Raw genomic sequence first — 16,366 nt, forward strand, 5'->3', positions numbered from 1 at the left:
GTTAAATGAAAATGTTATGCTGGTTGGAGGCTCTGGGGTGCAATTCCCAGACCTCGAAAGAAAACAAAACAAACCCCGCCCCCTAACCAAAAAAGACCCCCCCAAAACAAACAAACAAACAAACAAACAAACAAACAAACAAAACAAACCACGATGCAACCAAGAACCTGCCATTGTAGCCTTATTCATGCCTGGATTGGACATATACCTGTCACTCAAAAAGAAGGCTCATACTGGGGGGTGGGGGGGTGGGTGGGCACCCTACGAAGCCCTGTCCAATCAGGAGCACTTCGTGACAACTGTCCAATCCTGTGTGCAGCCAGCGAGAAGGGGGCGGGCTACCTCAATCTCGTTGGGTCCTTTTCTCCCGTGTCCGCCATTCCTGCTGTTCAGCTGTAGGGTCGTCTTTCACGATTGGAGTCCCCGGTTGCGGTGCTCTGCGGGTGCTGAAGATCCCTGGGTCGTAGGCTTGGCTTCTGAGCACGGGGAAATGGTGAGTGTGGCGTGGCATCCGGAGCCTGAGAGGGAGGCGGGCGGCGGGCGGCAGCGGGAGGGGAAGCAGAGACTGTTGGAACCGTGGCTGTGGTGGGAACGGGAGCCGGCCGACGCGACTCCAGGCAATCTCGCTCTGCTCTGCAGGCTTGAGCCTTCCCAGTACCCCCCCTCAGTCCCACTGGCCCTCAATCCCAGTACCCCCCCTCAGTCCCACTGGCCCTCCAGATGGCGAGTGTGCCCGGGGCAGAACCGCGAACAGCCTTCCCCCCCCCCCCCCCCCCCAAGGGCACCCTCAGCTCCCGGTTCTAACCCTATCTGGCCGCCTTGTGCCTGCAGCCAGTGTCTTCCCAGATGGTGGTGGCTGACTGGGGGCACGATTATCTTCATCCAGTCTCCACCTGCGGGTTTCCCGCGGGAGAGGAGGTGTAGGATATAGGGAACTCGCTTCTTCCTGAGCTAGCTAGTTTGCATTTTTACTTCATTTTTTTTCTTTACTTTCTTTTTGTAAGTATAGGTATAGTTTCATAATATGCATGGATGTCAAGTAAGGCGAAGTACTTCTTTTGCTCCAATCATTAAGTTTCTTGGCTAAATTCATATTTATTTTAAGTTTGTGGATGAATGTCAGAACTTTATGCATCTTTATTTATTTAAAATTTATTTATTTTTGCATTATGATTTTTTTATTTGTTTTGATTAGTTACACATGACAGTACAATGATCTTGACATATCATACATTTGAATCAGAAAGGGTATAAATCTTCGTAATGATTTTCCTAACATAATTGTACAAGCATTCTGTTTGGATTTGCATTTATTTCCCTGTTTGCTAAAGATGTTGAAAGTTTTTCACATAATTGTTGGCCATTTGGACTTTTTTTTGAGAGGTTTCTGTTTCCTTTATTTGCAAAAATAATGAATGGATAATTTGGTTTTCTTTTCATGTTGAGATTTTTAAAATTCATCATATATTTAATATTAAACATTTGCCAGATTAAAAAATGACAAAGAATTTCTCTCATTCAGTGTGTTGTCTCTTAATGCTGTTAATTTTTTTTTCTTTGCCAAGCAGAAGCATTTTTATTTTGATGCCATGTGTTTGTTCTTGATATTATTTCTTGAGATATAGGAGTAGTTTTGAGGAGGTTGCTCCTACTGCTAAATGTTTTGAGGTCATCCTTAGGTTTTTTTTTTTTTTAAAGAGAGAAAGAGAATTTTTAAATATTTATTTATTTATTTATTTTTAGTTTTCTGCGGACACAACATCTTTATTTATATGTGGTGCTGAGGATCAAACCCAGGCCACAAGCATGCTAGGCAAGCTTGCTACCACTTGAACCACATCCCCAGCCCCACCCTTAGGTTTTCTTATAGAAGTTTTTAAATAGTTGGGCTCATTTTCAAGCCTTAAATACATTTTGGGTTGATATTTACATATTGTGTAAAAAGGACTTCTCTCCAAAGCATATTTGGGGATCTTTATCATTAATTAGATGGTGAAACATTTCTAGGTCTCTGTAGCTCCTGTTTTGCTTAATTGTCTCTGTTTTTGTTCCAGAAACACACTGCTTTCGCTATTATGGCTCTGTGGCATAAATTGAAGTCAGATGTTTTGAGGTTTTCGGGTTTACAGTTTACAGATTGCTTGCTATTCTGGGTGTTTCATTATTCCATATGAGACTGAGGGTTTTTTTTTTTTTTTTTCTTCTAGTTATGAGAATAATATCATTGTTATTTTGATCAAGATTATATCGAATCTGTAGGTGACTTTAAGTAATCTGATGGCTTTATTCAGTCTATAGATGACTTTAGTTTATTTAGTTTATTTAATGTAGATGGCTTTAGTTTATATGTAGATGGTTTTAATGTTTTCAGTGTTTTGTAATTTTTCTCATGGAAATGTCTCCTTTTGTTAGACTTATTGCTAAGCATTTTTAAGTTATTTGCAATAAAATGAATTCTTTATTTCTCAACAGATTCATTATTGTAGGAAAAGTTATTGATTTTCATACATTTCTTTATTCTGTAACTTTGATGCATTTGTTTATCACCAGTAGGAATCTTCTGGTGGAAACATTAGGATTTTCTAAGTTTAACCTTATGTCATCTGTAGACATATAATTTGACTTCTTTCTTTCCTATTTGTAACCCTTTAATTTTTGCCTCTTTCCAAAAGCTCCAGCTAAATTTGAGTATTTATTGTACAGGAGTTGTGGAGGTGGGTGTCCTTTCTATTTTTCATCATTTAAAGGCACCGCATTCAGCTCTTCCCTATTCAGTAGAAAGTTGGCATTAGATTTGTTATGTAGCCTTTGATGTTGAAACAAATTCCTTCTCTTCACAGTTTCTTCAGGTTGTATATCCGGATGTGATATTGAATTTATGTCAAAGGCTTTTTTTTTTTTTTTTTGCATCTATTGAGATGATCATGTGAATTTTATATTTGGTTGTATTTATGTGGTGTATTATATGTATATTGATTTGAGTTTGTTGCAGTTCTGCAATAAAAACAACTTTATCATGCGGTATGATCTTTGTAATGTGTATTAAATATGGTTTGGTTTGTTATCACATTGAGGGGATTTTCATCTAAGTTCATTAGTTAATTTGGTTTGACATTTTCTTCCCTCAAGAAGTGTTCTTATTTTGCTTTGGTTTTTGTTTGGTAGTACTGGGGATTAAACCCAGGACCATTCAACTCCGAGATACAATCCCAGTTCTTTTAATTTTATTTTGAGACTTGGTATTAAGGTTTTGATGTGAGGTGTTCCCCAAATGCTCATATGTGAGACAATGCAAGAAGGTTCAGAGAGGAACTGATTGGATTGTGAAAGCCTTAACCCTATCAGTGAATTAATTCTTGCATGGGATTAACTGAGTTGTCACTGGAGGGAATAGTGCATTGGGGTCAGGGCTTTGGGGTATATATTTGTGTCTGGTAAGTGGAGTTTTTCTCTCTATTTTCTCATCGCCATGTGAGCTGTTTTCCTCTGCCACACTCTTTCTTTCCACCATGATGCTCTGCTTCACCTTAAGCCCTGAGGAATGAAACTGGCCTTCTTTGGACGAAAACCGCTAAGACTGGGAGCCCTCAAATAAACTCTTCATCCTGTATAAATGTGCTCATTATTTTAGTCACAGTGGTTAAATAGCTACTAACTAAAACACAAGGTCTTTCTAAATTACTGAGGCTGGCTTTGAACTTGTGATCTTCCTGGCTCAGCCTCCCAAATTTTTGGGATTATAGGTATGCAACACAGTTTGGAATTATAGGTATGCAACACAGCTGGTCTTCTGCCTGGTTTTTAAAATCATGATGATACTGGCTTCATAGAATGAATTGGGGAGTGTTCCTTATTTTTCTAGTTCAAGAAATAACTTGAGGAGCACTGTGTTAATTCCTCCTAATATTCTGGTAAAAGTTAGTATTGAAGTCATCTTGTCCAGGAGATTCTGTGTTGAAAGGCTTGGTATTATTGCTTTATCTGCATTACTTTTTATTTGCGGGGTGGGGATGTACTGGGGTTTGAACTCGGGGGCACTCAACCACTGAGCCATATCCCTAGCCCTATTTTGTATTTTATTAGAGACAGGGTCTCACTGAGTTGCTTAGTGCTTTGCTAAATTGCTGAGGCTGGCTTTGAACTCATGATCCTCCTGCATCTGCCTCCCTAGCTGCTGGGATTACAGGCATGTGCCATTGTGCCCAGCTGCATTGAATTTTATTGTTATTTTATGTTTTCAATATGCACTTGTTAAATTTTGGTAGGTCATGCATACCTTGAAATTTAATCATTTCTTCCAGATTTTCCAATATATTAGCATATGAGTTTTCTAAATAGTCCCTGATAATCCTTTCAATTGCATTGGCCTCTGTAGTGATATTGCTTCTTTCATCTCTAATTTTATAAATTTCTCTTTCCTATGATTTGTTTGTCTAAGGTTTATTCATTTCTTTTATTTTTTCAAAGAACCAACTAGTTTCTTCATCAATCCTTTGTACTCTTTTTATTCTCTATTTCATCTCTTATCTTTATTCTTTCCTTATACTCAGTTGGAGAATAATTTGATTTTGTCTTTATAAGACTAACAGATGTATTACTAAGTTATTTTGTTTGTGTCTTTCTGGTATTTTATGTAGGAACTCATAACTGCATTTTCTTTTTTTAGAACTTCCTTCATGGTGTCCCAGAATTCTGGTATATACTATTTCTATTGTTTGATTCTAAGATTTTAAAAATTTCTCTCTTCATTTATTTTATAACATACACTCAAAAGTATCTTATTCAATCGCCATGTGATTGTATAGTGTCTTTAATTTTTCTTGCTTCTGATTTCAGGCAATAATGACCTGATAAGATACAAAGCATTGGTTGCACATTTTTCTCTGTTAGGACTTCCTTTGTGGCCTTCAATATGACCTACTTTGGAGAGAGTTCCATGAGCAAGTTAAAATAAAGTGTGGTCACCTACTGTAAATCGAAATATTTTATAAGTACTTGTTAAGTCAATTTTGTATGTAGTATGCTTTAGCTGCAGGCCATATTTTTTTCTAAAAAATTAGGTCTGATTTTGTAATTGAAAGGTAAATTTGGTCATGTTTAATCAGTTTCATATGATCATAGTGAACTTGGAATAAAAGCTGTGGCAAACCTGTGATAGTTGGACTTTGAAAAAGTGGAGTTGGTAATAAAATTATAGATAGAAAGCTGGCTATCTAAATTGGATTTTGTCATGAGCATGTATCTGCATATTTGTAAGGACAATCTAAAAATAACTTGTCAGATATTTTCTTTGTTCTCCACTTATTTGTCAGGGTTGTGTTTTCCTTTTATTGTTTGTCAACGTGGTTTATTTCTCATGGAGGTGACTTGTTCAATTGCTTATGTATGAATATGGGAATGTCAGATGACAGCATTTTTTTTGTTTGTTTATCCCAGCACAAGGTTTTGTGTAGTGTGTGGTAGATACAAATGAAGGGCTTATGCTCTAGCTAGATTAGAGTATTATCAATCCTAAGCTGGAGCCAATGCAAGAGCGAGGAGACTGTAAAGTCCAGAGGACTGAATATTTGGTGAGATTGATGCCATTGATCATCAGAGAAATAAGGTTTGGTTTTGGATTAGATATGCAAGTGATTGTACAAGACATAAATGCAAAATAGTACAAAGTTTTGGCTGGACACATGGAATTCTTAACATGTTTCAAGAAAATAGTGATGATAATGATGATAATAATAGAATATTACTTAAGATATGAGAAAAGATTATTTTAATAATAAATGGCTTAAAAGAATAAAACGATAAATATGAGAAAGAGTGACAAGAGATGATCTTCCAAAAATAAATAAAGATTAGAAATATACATTTATGTCGGGTTTATGACTCAGTGGTATAGAGGTTTCCTTCCTTGTGAGGTAACCTTGGTGTAATTCCTACCACTACCAAAATAACAACAACAACAACAACAACTAAAACAAGGAATTTTTCTAATGACAACATTATAGCTATACATATTAATTGTGTTTACTTTCCAAAATCATACATGATTCAATTTGATTTTCTCCCTTTTAATCCTCATTATCTTCTTTTCCTTTCCATCTTTCCTCCTAATATTCTCCTTAGTCTAATTTACTAATCTTCCTTTCCTTCATTTATTTATTTTTCATTGGTATTTTATATATACATAAAATAAGTAATTTACATATATAACTTTTTATATGTAATTCATATATGCACATAACATTTTGTTCAATTCTGTCCACGTTTTTCTCCATTCCTGTCCCTCCTTTTCTCAATCTTTCTAATCTCCCCTGTATATTTATGATATCCAATCCCATTTTCCTAGTTTTGCTCTTGCTGACACATATGAGATAAAACATTTGACCCTTGATTTTTTTTAAATCTAATTTGTTTTACTTAGCATAATATTCTCCATTTCCATCCATTTACTGGCAAATGCCATAATTTAAAATTTCTTTATGGCCATGTAAAACTGTGTGTGTGCACGCACGCATGTGTGTGTGTGTGTGTGTGTGTGTGTGTGAGAGAGAGAGAGAGAGAGAGAGAGAGAGAGAGATTGATTGATTTTCTAATGCACTAATGCATTCATCTGTTGATGGGCATCTGAACTGTTTCAATAATTTGGCTTTTGTGAATTGTGCTACTATGTATATAAATGTGAATATATGAAAATATAGTTTAAGTTACATTTAGTTATGTATTTAGGGAACAATTGACAGATATCCAATATTCATGACTATTCAGACATGTTTTTCTGATACAAAAAAATGAGTCATAAGAAGAAACACTCACTAATGATCAAATATATATAGCCATGGCATATTAATGTAATTTTTTTTTAGTATGAAAAAGAATTTTCATTTAGAAAATATCACTTGCATTTTTGTGTGTCTCTTTTCACAATTTCTTCTTATTAGTTATACATGAAAGTAGAATTCATTTTAGAATTGACACATTGTACAAAAATGGAGCACAGGTTTTCATTCCTCTTGCTGTACATGGTGCAGAGTCACAAAAGTAGGGTAATCATACATGTGTATAGGGTAATATGTCTGTCTAATTCCATCATCCTTCCCATACCCACACCATTTTTCCTCCCCTAACTCCTCTCTGCAAAATTCAAAATTTCTGCATCCCCCCCTCCCTTGATGGATCATCATTTGCTTATCAGAGAAAACATTTGGCTTTTGTTTTTTTGGGGTTTGGCTTATTTCACTTAACATGATTTCTCCAACTTCATTCATATATCTATAAATGCCATAATTTCATTCTTCTTTAAGGCTGAATAATATTCCAGTGTGTATGTGCACCTTTTTTTTTTTTTTTCTTTTTACTATTCATCTGTTGAGGGTCATCTAGGTTGTTTCCATAGTTTACCTATTGTGAATTGAGTTTCTCTAAACATTGATGTGGCTGTTTCACTGTAGTATCGTGATTTAAAGTCCTTTGGGTGCAAACCAAGGAGTGGGATAGCTGGGTCAAATGGTGGTTCCATTCCAAGTTTTCTGAGAAATCTCCATTCTGCTTTCCATAGTGGTTGGCCAATTTGCAGTCCCACCAGCAATGTATAAGTGTACCCTTTCCTCCCCATCCTCACCAACACTTATTATTGCTTGTATTCTTCATAATTGCCATTCTGACTGGAGTACGAGGAGATCTTAGAATAGTTTTTATTTGCATTTCTCTAATTGCTAGAGATGTGGAACCTTTTCCCCTTATGTTTGTTGATTGATGATATTTCTTCTATGAAGTGTCTGTCAGGTTCCTTAGCCCATTTATTGTTTTTTTTTTTTTTGGTGTTAAGTTTTTTGAGTTCTTTATATATCCTGGAGATTAATTTCTTTTGCTGAGAAGCAGTTTTTAGTTTGAATGTATTCCATTTATTGATTATTGGTTTTACTTCTTGTACTTTAGGGGTCTTGTTAAGGAAGTCAATTCCTAAGCTGACCTGGTGAAGAGTTGAACCTCGTTTTTCTTCTATTAGGTGCATGCATGGTCTCTTTTCTAGTCCCTGGGTCTTGGATACACTCTGAGTTGGTCTTTGTGCAGAGTAGGACATAAAGGTAGAATTTCATTTTGCTACATATGGATTTCCAGTTTTCCTTTCACCATTTGTTGAGTAGCTGTGTTTGTCTAGTATGAGATAAGGTGTTTATGTGGGATTCTCTTTGTGTCTTCTATTCTGTACCATTGGTCTACATGTCTTATTTTCGTGCCAATACCATGTCATTTTTGTTACTATTGCTATGTAGTATAGTTAAGGTCTGGTATTGTGATGCCTTCTTCTTCACTCTTTTTGCTAAGTATTGTTGTAACTACTCTGGGCCTCTTAATTTTCAAAATGAATTTCATGATTGCTTTTTCTTGTTCTATGAAGAATGCCACTGGGATTTTAATAGGAAACAATTTTGGTAGTATTGTTTGCCCTTTTTTATTGGCAGTGGATTTGACTGTTTTCTGCCTCCTGTACAAACTTATGTCTTCTACTTTTCTGGTAAAATATGCATAAAATTAAATTTACTTTTATAACTCTTTTTAAGGGTAAAATTTAGTACCATTTAGTGTATTCACAGTGTTGGAAAACAATGAGAACTATCTAGTTCCTGACATACACACACACACACACACACACACACAACAACCAGTGCCTTCCAACACCCATTTCCATTTTCTTCTTCCCTCATGGCCTGAAATGACTGACACACATTTTTTTTCAATGCATTTGCTTTGTCATAAAATTTAAAATAATTTGACCTATGCAATATGTGGCAAGTTCCTCTAATTTATTTCCCTTAACATGATACTTTCAAGGCTATTTTTGCTATATATTTTAGCATATTCTAATTAACGTATTGATGAATAAAATTGTTTGTGGACATACTAAATTTTAGTTATCAGTTGTGGTTTTTATTGTGTCATTTGCAGTACTTTGGATAAATCCAGGTGCACTCTACTACTGTATTGACCAACATTTCCAGACCTTTTTTTTTTTTTCTTTCTTTCCCATTTTGAGGCAGGGATTCCATAAACTTGCTTAAACTTGTGATTTCCACTTTTACCCTCTAGAGTTCCTGGGATTGTAGGTTGTACCACCATAAGTGACAGTTATCAGTGAATCTGCTATTAGATATTTGGGTTGTTTGCACCTTTGGTTATTATTACATTTTGTGTGTGAGTGTGTGTGTGTGTGTGTGTGTGTTCGCATGCGTGTGGTGCTAGGGATTGAACACAGGCCCTTGTGCATGTGAATTAAGCACTCTAGCACCTGAACATGGCCCCAGCCCAGCACCTTTGGTTATTTTGAATAATTGAACTATAAATATTCGTATACAAATTGTTTTCTAACTATGTTTTGAGTTATTTTTGCACATATCTGAAGTGAATTCTGATTTATTTTTCAATTCATTATTTATTATTTTATAATTATTTATATATTTATTACTTATAATACATGAAGGTGCTTTCCACACTACTTGTACCATTTTTGCATCTTCCCAAAGGTGTATGGAATTTTCAATTTTCCATAGCTTTGATTTTGTTTTGTTTTGTTTCACTTATTCCCAGTTTTAGGTTTTGGTAAATTTTAATATTTTTTGTTTATAGCACAAAACAACAACATTTAGGCAGATAAAAGATCAAACAATCTGTTACATATGGCTCTGAAGAGAAATGTCGTGATATGAAGGAACACAGAGGGCTTATGCAGTCCATGGTTATCAAAGACTAGTTCCCTAAGACACAGTTTGTACATTTCAGTTTATATCAGATCAACAAAAGTTTATGGAACCACATTGATTGAATAAGTGAAAAAATTTGGGTGACTCTGGAATGTGCAAGTTGTCCCTAACAGTGTGGTCTCTGGCATTTGTGTTTATATGGAGGATGCATATGGGCACTGCAGTGTGAAAGCCTGAAACAGAAGTGTTGTGTGCATGGCTCTAATCATATTTTCAAAAAGGGGAAATAACTGGCCTTCAGCTCAGGCTACAAATTTGTTGACACAACTTTTCAAAAACAAGAAAAAAGGGTTAAAATTGTCTTTTTACTTCCCTGGTAATATAATATTATGCACAGGACTTTTATTTTAGTAGAGATTAAACATTTTTGTTGAATTTATTTTTACAGCCAAAGGCTCCATTGCCAAATCTAAATTCATGAATATTTAATTTGGCTTTTGTATAAAGTTTTATAGTTTTGGCATTAAAATTAGGTCTGTGGTTCACTTTGCGATAATTATTGTACAGCAGTCTCACTTTTTGCTTGTAAATAAGCATCCATCTTAACCTTATTTGTGGAAGAAAGTGTTCTTTATTAAATTATCTTGACAACCCTGTCAAAAATAAATTGTCCTCAGGTGTATGGCTAATTTCTAGACTTCAAGATTTTTCTCTTGCTCTATTTTTAAATTGTATTCTGTTAATCTCTTAACAAAGCTTCAAATAAATATTATGCTTAAGATTATCAGATTCACTGTGATCACTAAGGGATATGATAAGTCCTGTTTTAAATGAATGATATTAGAAATTAATAAGAATTTTTAATGAGAATAATGCCAATAGAATCTTCACATTTTAAAGAACATAGTTTCTGTTACACGTGGCAAAAAGAGAAACTCATTGAATTTTTGTTTTTTCCATAAAGATGATATAGATTAAATTCCCCAGATATCGTTTAGAATATCAGTACGTTATCATGGTCTCACTGCAAACTGTTGCACTTATTTTTGTGTAATCAAACAGGGTCTTTCACATACCAAACAAGTGCTGCACTATTTACCTACAACCATAGCCCCACAAATGTTGTTTTTTAAACTTTTTTATAAGTGAAAAGCTTATAGAATATTCTATATTAATGCACATATTATTCATATTACAAATAATTATACTCATAACTATTGTATTCACTGAGTATAAAAGTTGTGGGTGTAATAAATGAAAATAGTACATTGCCTAGCTCAATTTGAGTTCTTTTAAATATCCATTATATATTTTCTCTTGTTTTTTTGAAAACCTATAATTATTTAAAGCAAAGATGATAACTGTATTGTGAAAATTATAATGCACAAATACAAAACATTTCTTGAAAAAAATAAAAACAGTCCAAATTGTTCATATATTTCCCTTATTTTGATAGTGTAGTAGTTATACAAATTGTAATATGTTAAGATGCATATTGTAATCCTTAGAACATCTAGTAAAAATCAAAATCTACCACATTTAAATCCTGAGTAAAGAAATTAAAAAGTTTACAACAGGTATTTGTTTAAGAATGTACGTAGGCCATGTAATCCTAATAGTGCAAAATGGGAAATAACTCAGATGTTTTTCAATACTGGTGTAGATGAACAAATTGCCATGCATTTACCCAATAAAACACTGCTGAGAAATACAAAGGAGGATATTATTGAATCACACACTCTTGCTTAATGTCCCAAATATTGTGTCCTGAAACAGATGTACCAAAACTCATGTATTTTGAATGATTTTCTTGGAATATTGTAAATATTCTATGCTTAACAGCAATAAAATTTTTTTGGTGTACTTGTCAAAACTGCACAGTTAATATTTGTCAGATTAAATATGTGTCCATCTGAACATACCCAAAGTGGGGTTTGGATGGGAAGCAGGTAGGGACATAGATAAAGTAAAAATAGCAGATAATTAGCAGATGTTGAATCTAGATGCATATTGTACTATTCACTTTATTTTACATATTTTTAAAATTTTATGTAATAAAACATTTGTATCAATGTAATTAGTTGATGTATACTAGTTCTTAAAATCTTGGTTGCTTATTGGATTATTATAGAAGGAACTGATTATTGGTGTATTCTGATCAAGACTGATTTTATTCCTTTGTTATGCAAAAGTGTTTACTGTGTGAACATTTATGAATCTTCACATGAATACTTAAGTCTGTGTGTATTTTTTGTGTGCACATCATATATCAATGCAAATGACAAATGTGATTGATTTGCCCAAAGTAAAGTATGTTAGAATAACAGCAACAATTTGTTTTTTTCTTTAAAGTAGGACATGTTTACTCTTATGGATTTTAATATTCTAAGGCATTTATATAAGGCCTAACCCTGGTGGAGGAAGAAATGTTATCTATTCATTTCATTTTGGCCCCCTTTGGTAAGTGGCCTTGTTTTTATTTATTTAGTTTTCAATACAGGTATGAGCCCAAATATGCTTTTCCACTGAGTTGTATATTCAGCGCTTTCAGTTTTTGTTTTAATTGTGAGACAGATTTTCACTAAGTTGTTGACACTGGTGTCTAACCTGCATTTCTCCTGCCTCAGCCTCCTGAGTTGCTGGGATTACAATATGCACCATCATACCTAGTTTGACTTTCTTTTGTATTGAAATATTTCCCAGTAAAACCTTTCCCACACTGATGCTCATCATGAGCAGAGTACAAACTACAGTGCCATGTCAATATTGTAATCTCAGAAAGTGTGAATTGAGTTCAATGAAAAAAATAATGTCTCTCAAAGATGACTGTGTGCAAAGGATAGAAATTAGGTAATGCAAGTGCTGTGGTTTGTATAGGTCTTCCACAAAGGTTAACACATTAAAAGCTTGGTTCCCAGTGTACTTGTCACTGTTAAAATCAAATGATGACTTCCACAATACTCAGGTGTTGGGTTATATTGTAGCTGGAGGAAATGTTTCCCCAGCAGATCTGTTTTGGGTACTTGCTTTCACTTTAAGAGGTTGTGTCAGGTACAGTGTTTTCTGTTAGTCTAGGTTAAAAATGATAAATAGCTTACAAATACCAAAAAGGAATTAAAATATTGCATATATATGAAGTGCAGTAAACACACTTTCCAATTTTACCCATGATAAGAAATTTTAAAAAAACTAAGTTTTTTTTTCTTAAGCTTTTATTTATTCACATTATTCCAGGGTTTAATGCTGCAGTCTGGCTGGGAACAATTCATGAGCCACTTATCAAGCAGAAACCAACTTTATTTTTAGAACACACACAACCACCACGCAAGCTCAGAGCCCAACTGCCACCACCGGCTTCCCACAAGCCTCTCAACCCCCCACTCCTCCTGCTCTTGAGGCTGATTGGCTGGGTCGCGTGGGCGGAGCCAAAAGAAGTCCCCCAATGAGCAGCTCCATGGTCTGAAAGGGCGGGAAACAGCCCAATGAGCATCACCGCAGAGGAGCCAATCAGCTGGCAGCTGGAAGTTTGCTTGGGCCGCTGTGAGCCAATCATCACCAATATAAAGAAATGCCTTTGATTTATGGGTGTTGATTTTATATCCTGCTACTTTGCTGAATTCATTTACAAGTTCTAGAAGTTTTCTGGTGGAATTTTGTGGGTCTTCTAGGTATAGAATCATATCACAAAATATTGCCAATTTGATTTTTTTTTTTTTCATATGTGTATTCCTTTAATTGCTTTCATCTGTCAAATTGCTCTGGCCAGTGTTTCAGGAACTATGTTAAAAAAAAAGTGGTGAAAGAGGGCATTCCTGTCTTGTTCCAGTTTTTAGAGGGAATGCTTTCAGTTTTTCTCCATTTAGAATGATGTTGGCCTGGGTTTTAGCATAAATAGCCTTTATGATGGTGAGATATGTTCCTGTTACCCCTAATTTTTCTAGTGTTTTGAACTTAAAGGAGTGCTATATTTTACCCAAATGCTTTTTATGTGTCTATTGAGATGATCATATTTTCATACAGATACCGAGACATTTAAATAACTCTGAGACCACACATTGCCATTCTAATTAAGCCTTTATTGCTGGCCAGCAGTGAACACTCTGCTCTCAAAGAAAAAGATACAGTGATGGGCCCGCCCTCAGTTGGCCTCATATGTAAGCCAAAAAACCACAAAAGGTATGTTTAGGGGTTTAGCCATCAAGTACAGAAGCTGTATTGGGCAGTTAACAAGAGAACACAATGGGTACATGGTATTTCCCACAGGACTTTCCAGGTTGCCATAGCAGCAAGCAAGCAGAAAGGAAGTGGGTTGAAATGACCCTAGTTGAGTAAAAGTTGGAGAATGGTTACTAACGTCTAGACAATTAATCTCTGACAAGGTACATTTCCCAGGAAATATGGAAAGTAAAGAGAACAATTTTACATTATATAAGATTTGCTGTTTTGTGTTGCCAAGTATGTTATGCCAGGTAACTATCAATGGGTACAGAGTTGAGGCTTTCCCATCCGAGAAGCATTTCTTACATGATATGGAGTCTCAGGATAAATTGGAGTCTGTTTGGTCATTGCCCAGATAGCCTGGCCCATAACAAATATGATTCTATCTTTAAGTCTATTCATGTGGTGAATTACATTTCTTGATTTCCGTAAGTTGAACCAACCTTGCATCCCTCGGGCAAATCCCACTTGATCGTGGTACATGATCTCTTTTTGAATTTGATTTACCAGAATTTTATTGAAAAATTTTGCATCTATGTTCATTAGAGATATTGGTCTAAAAGTTTTCTGTTTTTGATGTGTCTTTGCTTGGTTTTGGAATCAGGGTGATATTGGCCTCATAGAGTGAGTTTGGAAGTGCTCCCTCATTTTCTGTTTCCTGAAATAAATTGAAGAGTATTAGTATTAGTTCTTCTTTAAAGGTCTTGTAGAACTCAACTGTGTATCCATTTGGTCCTGGGCTTTTCTTGTTTGACAGACTTTTGATGGCATCACTTGAAATTGATCTGTTTAAATTGTGTTATTCATCCTGATTCAATTTGGGCAAATTATATGACTAATTTGTTGATGCCTTCGACATTTTCTATTTTATTGGAGTACAAGTTTTCAAAATAATTTCTAATTATCTTCTGTATTTCTGTAGTGTCTGTTATATTTTCTGTTTCATCAGGTATGTTAGTAATTGAGTTTTCTCTTCCCCTTTCTTTGTTAGCATGGCTAAGGGTTTGTCAATTTCATTTATTTTTTCAAAGAACCAACTTTTTGTTCTGTCATTTTTTTTCAATTGTTTCTTTTTTTTTTTTTTTTCAATTTCATTGATTTCAGCCCTGATTTTAGTTTTTTCCTGTCTTCTATTGCTTTTGGTATTGATTTGTTCTTCTTTTTCTAGGGCTTTGAGATATAATGTTAAGTCACTTATTTGTTGACTTTTTCTTTTAAGGAATTAACTCCATGCAATGAACTTTTCTCTTAGAACTGCTTTCATAGTGTCTCAGAGATTTCAATATGTTGTATCTGTGTTCTCATTCACCTCTAAAATTTATTAAATCTCCTCATTGATGTCTTCTGCAACCAAATGGTCATTCGGTGCCATATTATTTAGTCTCCAGGTGTTGGAGTGGATTTTGTTTCTCATTTTATTATTGATTGCTAATTTCATTCCATTATGATCTGATAGAATGCAGGGTAGTATCTCTACTTTTTTTATTTGCTAAGACTTGCTTTGTGGCATAGTATGTGGTCTGTTTTAGAGAAGGATTCCTGTGCTGCCGAGAAGAAAGTGTATTCTCTCATTGAGGGATATATTTTATATATATCAGTTAAGTCTAAGTTATTGATTATATTATTGAGTTCTGTAGTTTTTTTGTTCAGCTTTTGTGTGGAAGATCTATCTAGTGATGAAAGAGGTGTGCTTAAGTCACCCAAAATTATTGTGTTGTGGTCTATTTGACTCTCAAACTTGAGAAGAGTTTGTTTGATGAACATAGATTGTTTGGGGCATATATATTTATTGTTTGGCATATATATTTATCTTGTTGGTGTATGGTTCCCTTGAGCAGTAGGTAGTGTCCTTTTTATTTATTTTTTGATTACTTTAGCTTGATGTCTATTTTATTTGATACGAGAATGGAAATGCTGCTTGCTTTCGCAGTCCATGTGAGTGGTATGATTTTTCTCAATCTTTCACCTTCAGTCTGTGGATGTCTTTTTCTATGAGATATGAGTCTCTTGGAAGCAGCATATTGTTGGGCCTGTTTTTTTTTTTTTTAAATCCAATCTAGTCTATGTCTTTTTAGTGGTGAGTTTAGGCCATTGACGTTAATGGATATTATTGAGACGTGATTTGTATTCCCAGACATTTTTGTTTATTTTTGGCGTTTAACACACTTTATTCTCCTTTGATTAGATTTTCCTTTAGTGTAATACCTCCCTCTGCTGATTTTTATCATTATTTTTCATTTCCTCTTCTTGGAATATTTTGCTGAGGATGTTCTGTAGTGTAGATTTTCTAGTTGTAGATTCTTTTAATTTTTATTTATCATGGAAGGTTTTTTATTTCATCATCAACTCTAAAGCTTAGTTTTGCTGGATTAGATTCTTGGTTGGCATCCATTTTCTTTCAGATCTTGGTTTATGTTGTTCCACAATCTCTTGGCTTGGAAGGTCTGGTTTGA

At 34.7% G+C, this 16,366-nt stretch overlaps 1 protein-coding gene across 1 annotated transcript in view; it reads left to right on the plus strand.

The window, feature by feature from the left end:
* The first annotated feature begins 363 nt into the window (after positions 1-363).
* The window catches only part of LOC139707239 (zinc finger protein 420-like), an 86,413-nt gene continuing 70,410 nt past the window's right edge, over positions 364-16,366 (plus strand). The window contains 1 exon segment of the mRNA XM_071617693.1: positions 364-493. Coding sequence (XP_071473794.1) covers positions 491-493 — 3 coding nt within the window. The 5' untranslated portion in view covers positions 364-490.

Source organism: Marmota flaviventris, chromosome 1 (assembly GCF_047511675.1).
Source record: "Marmota flaviventris isolate mMarFla1 chromosome 1, mMarFla1.hap1, whole genome shotgun sequence".
Lineage (NCBI taxonomy): Eukaryota > Metazoa > Chordata > Mammalia > Rodentia > Sciuridae > Marmota > Marmota flaviventris.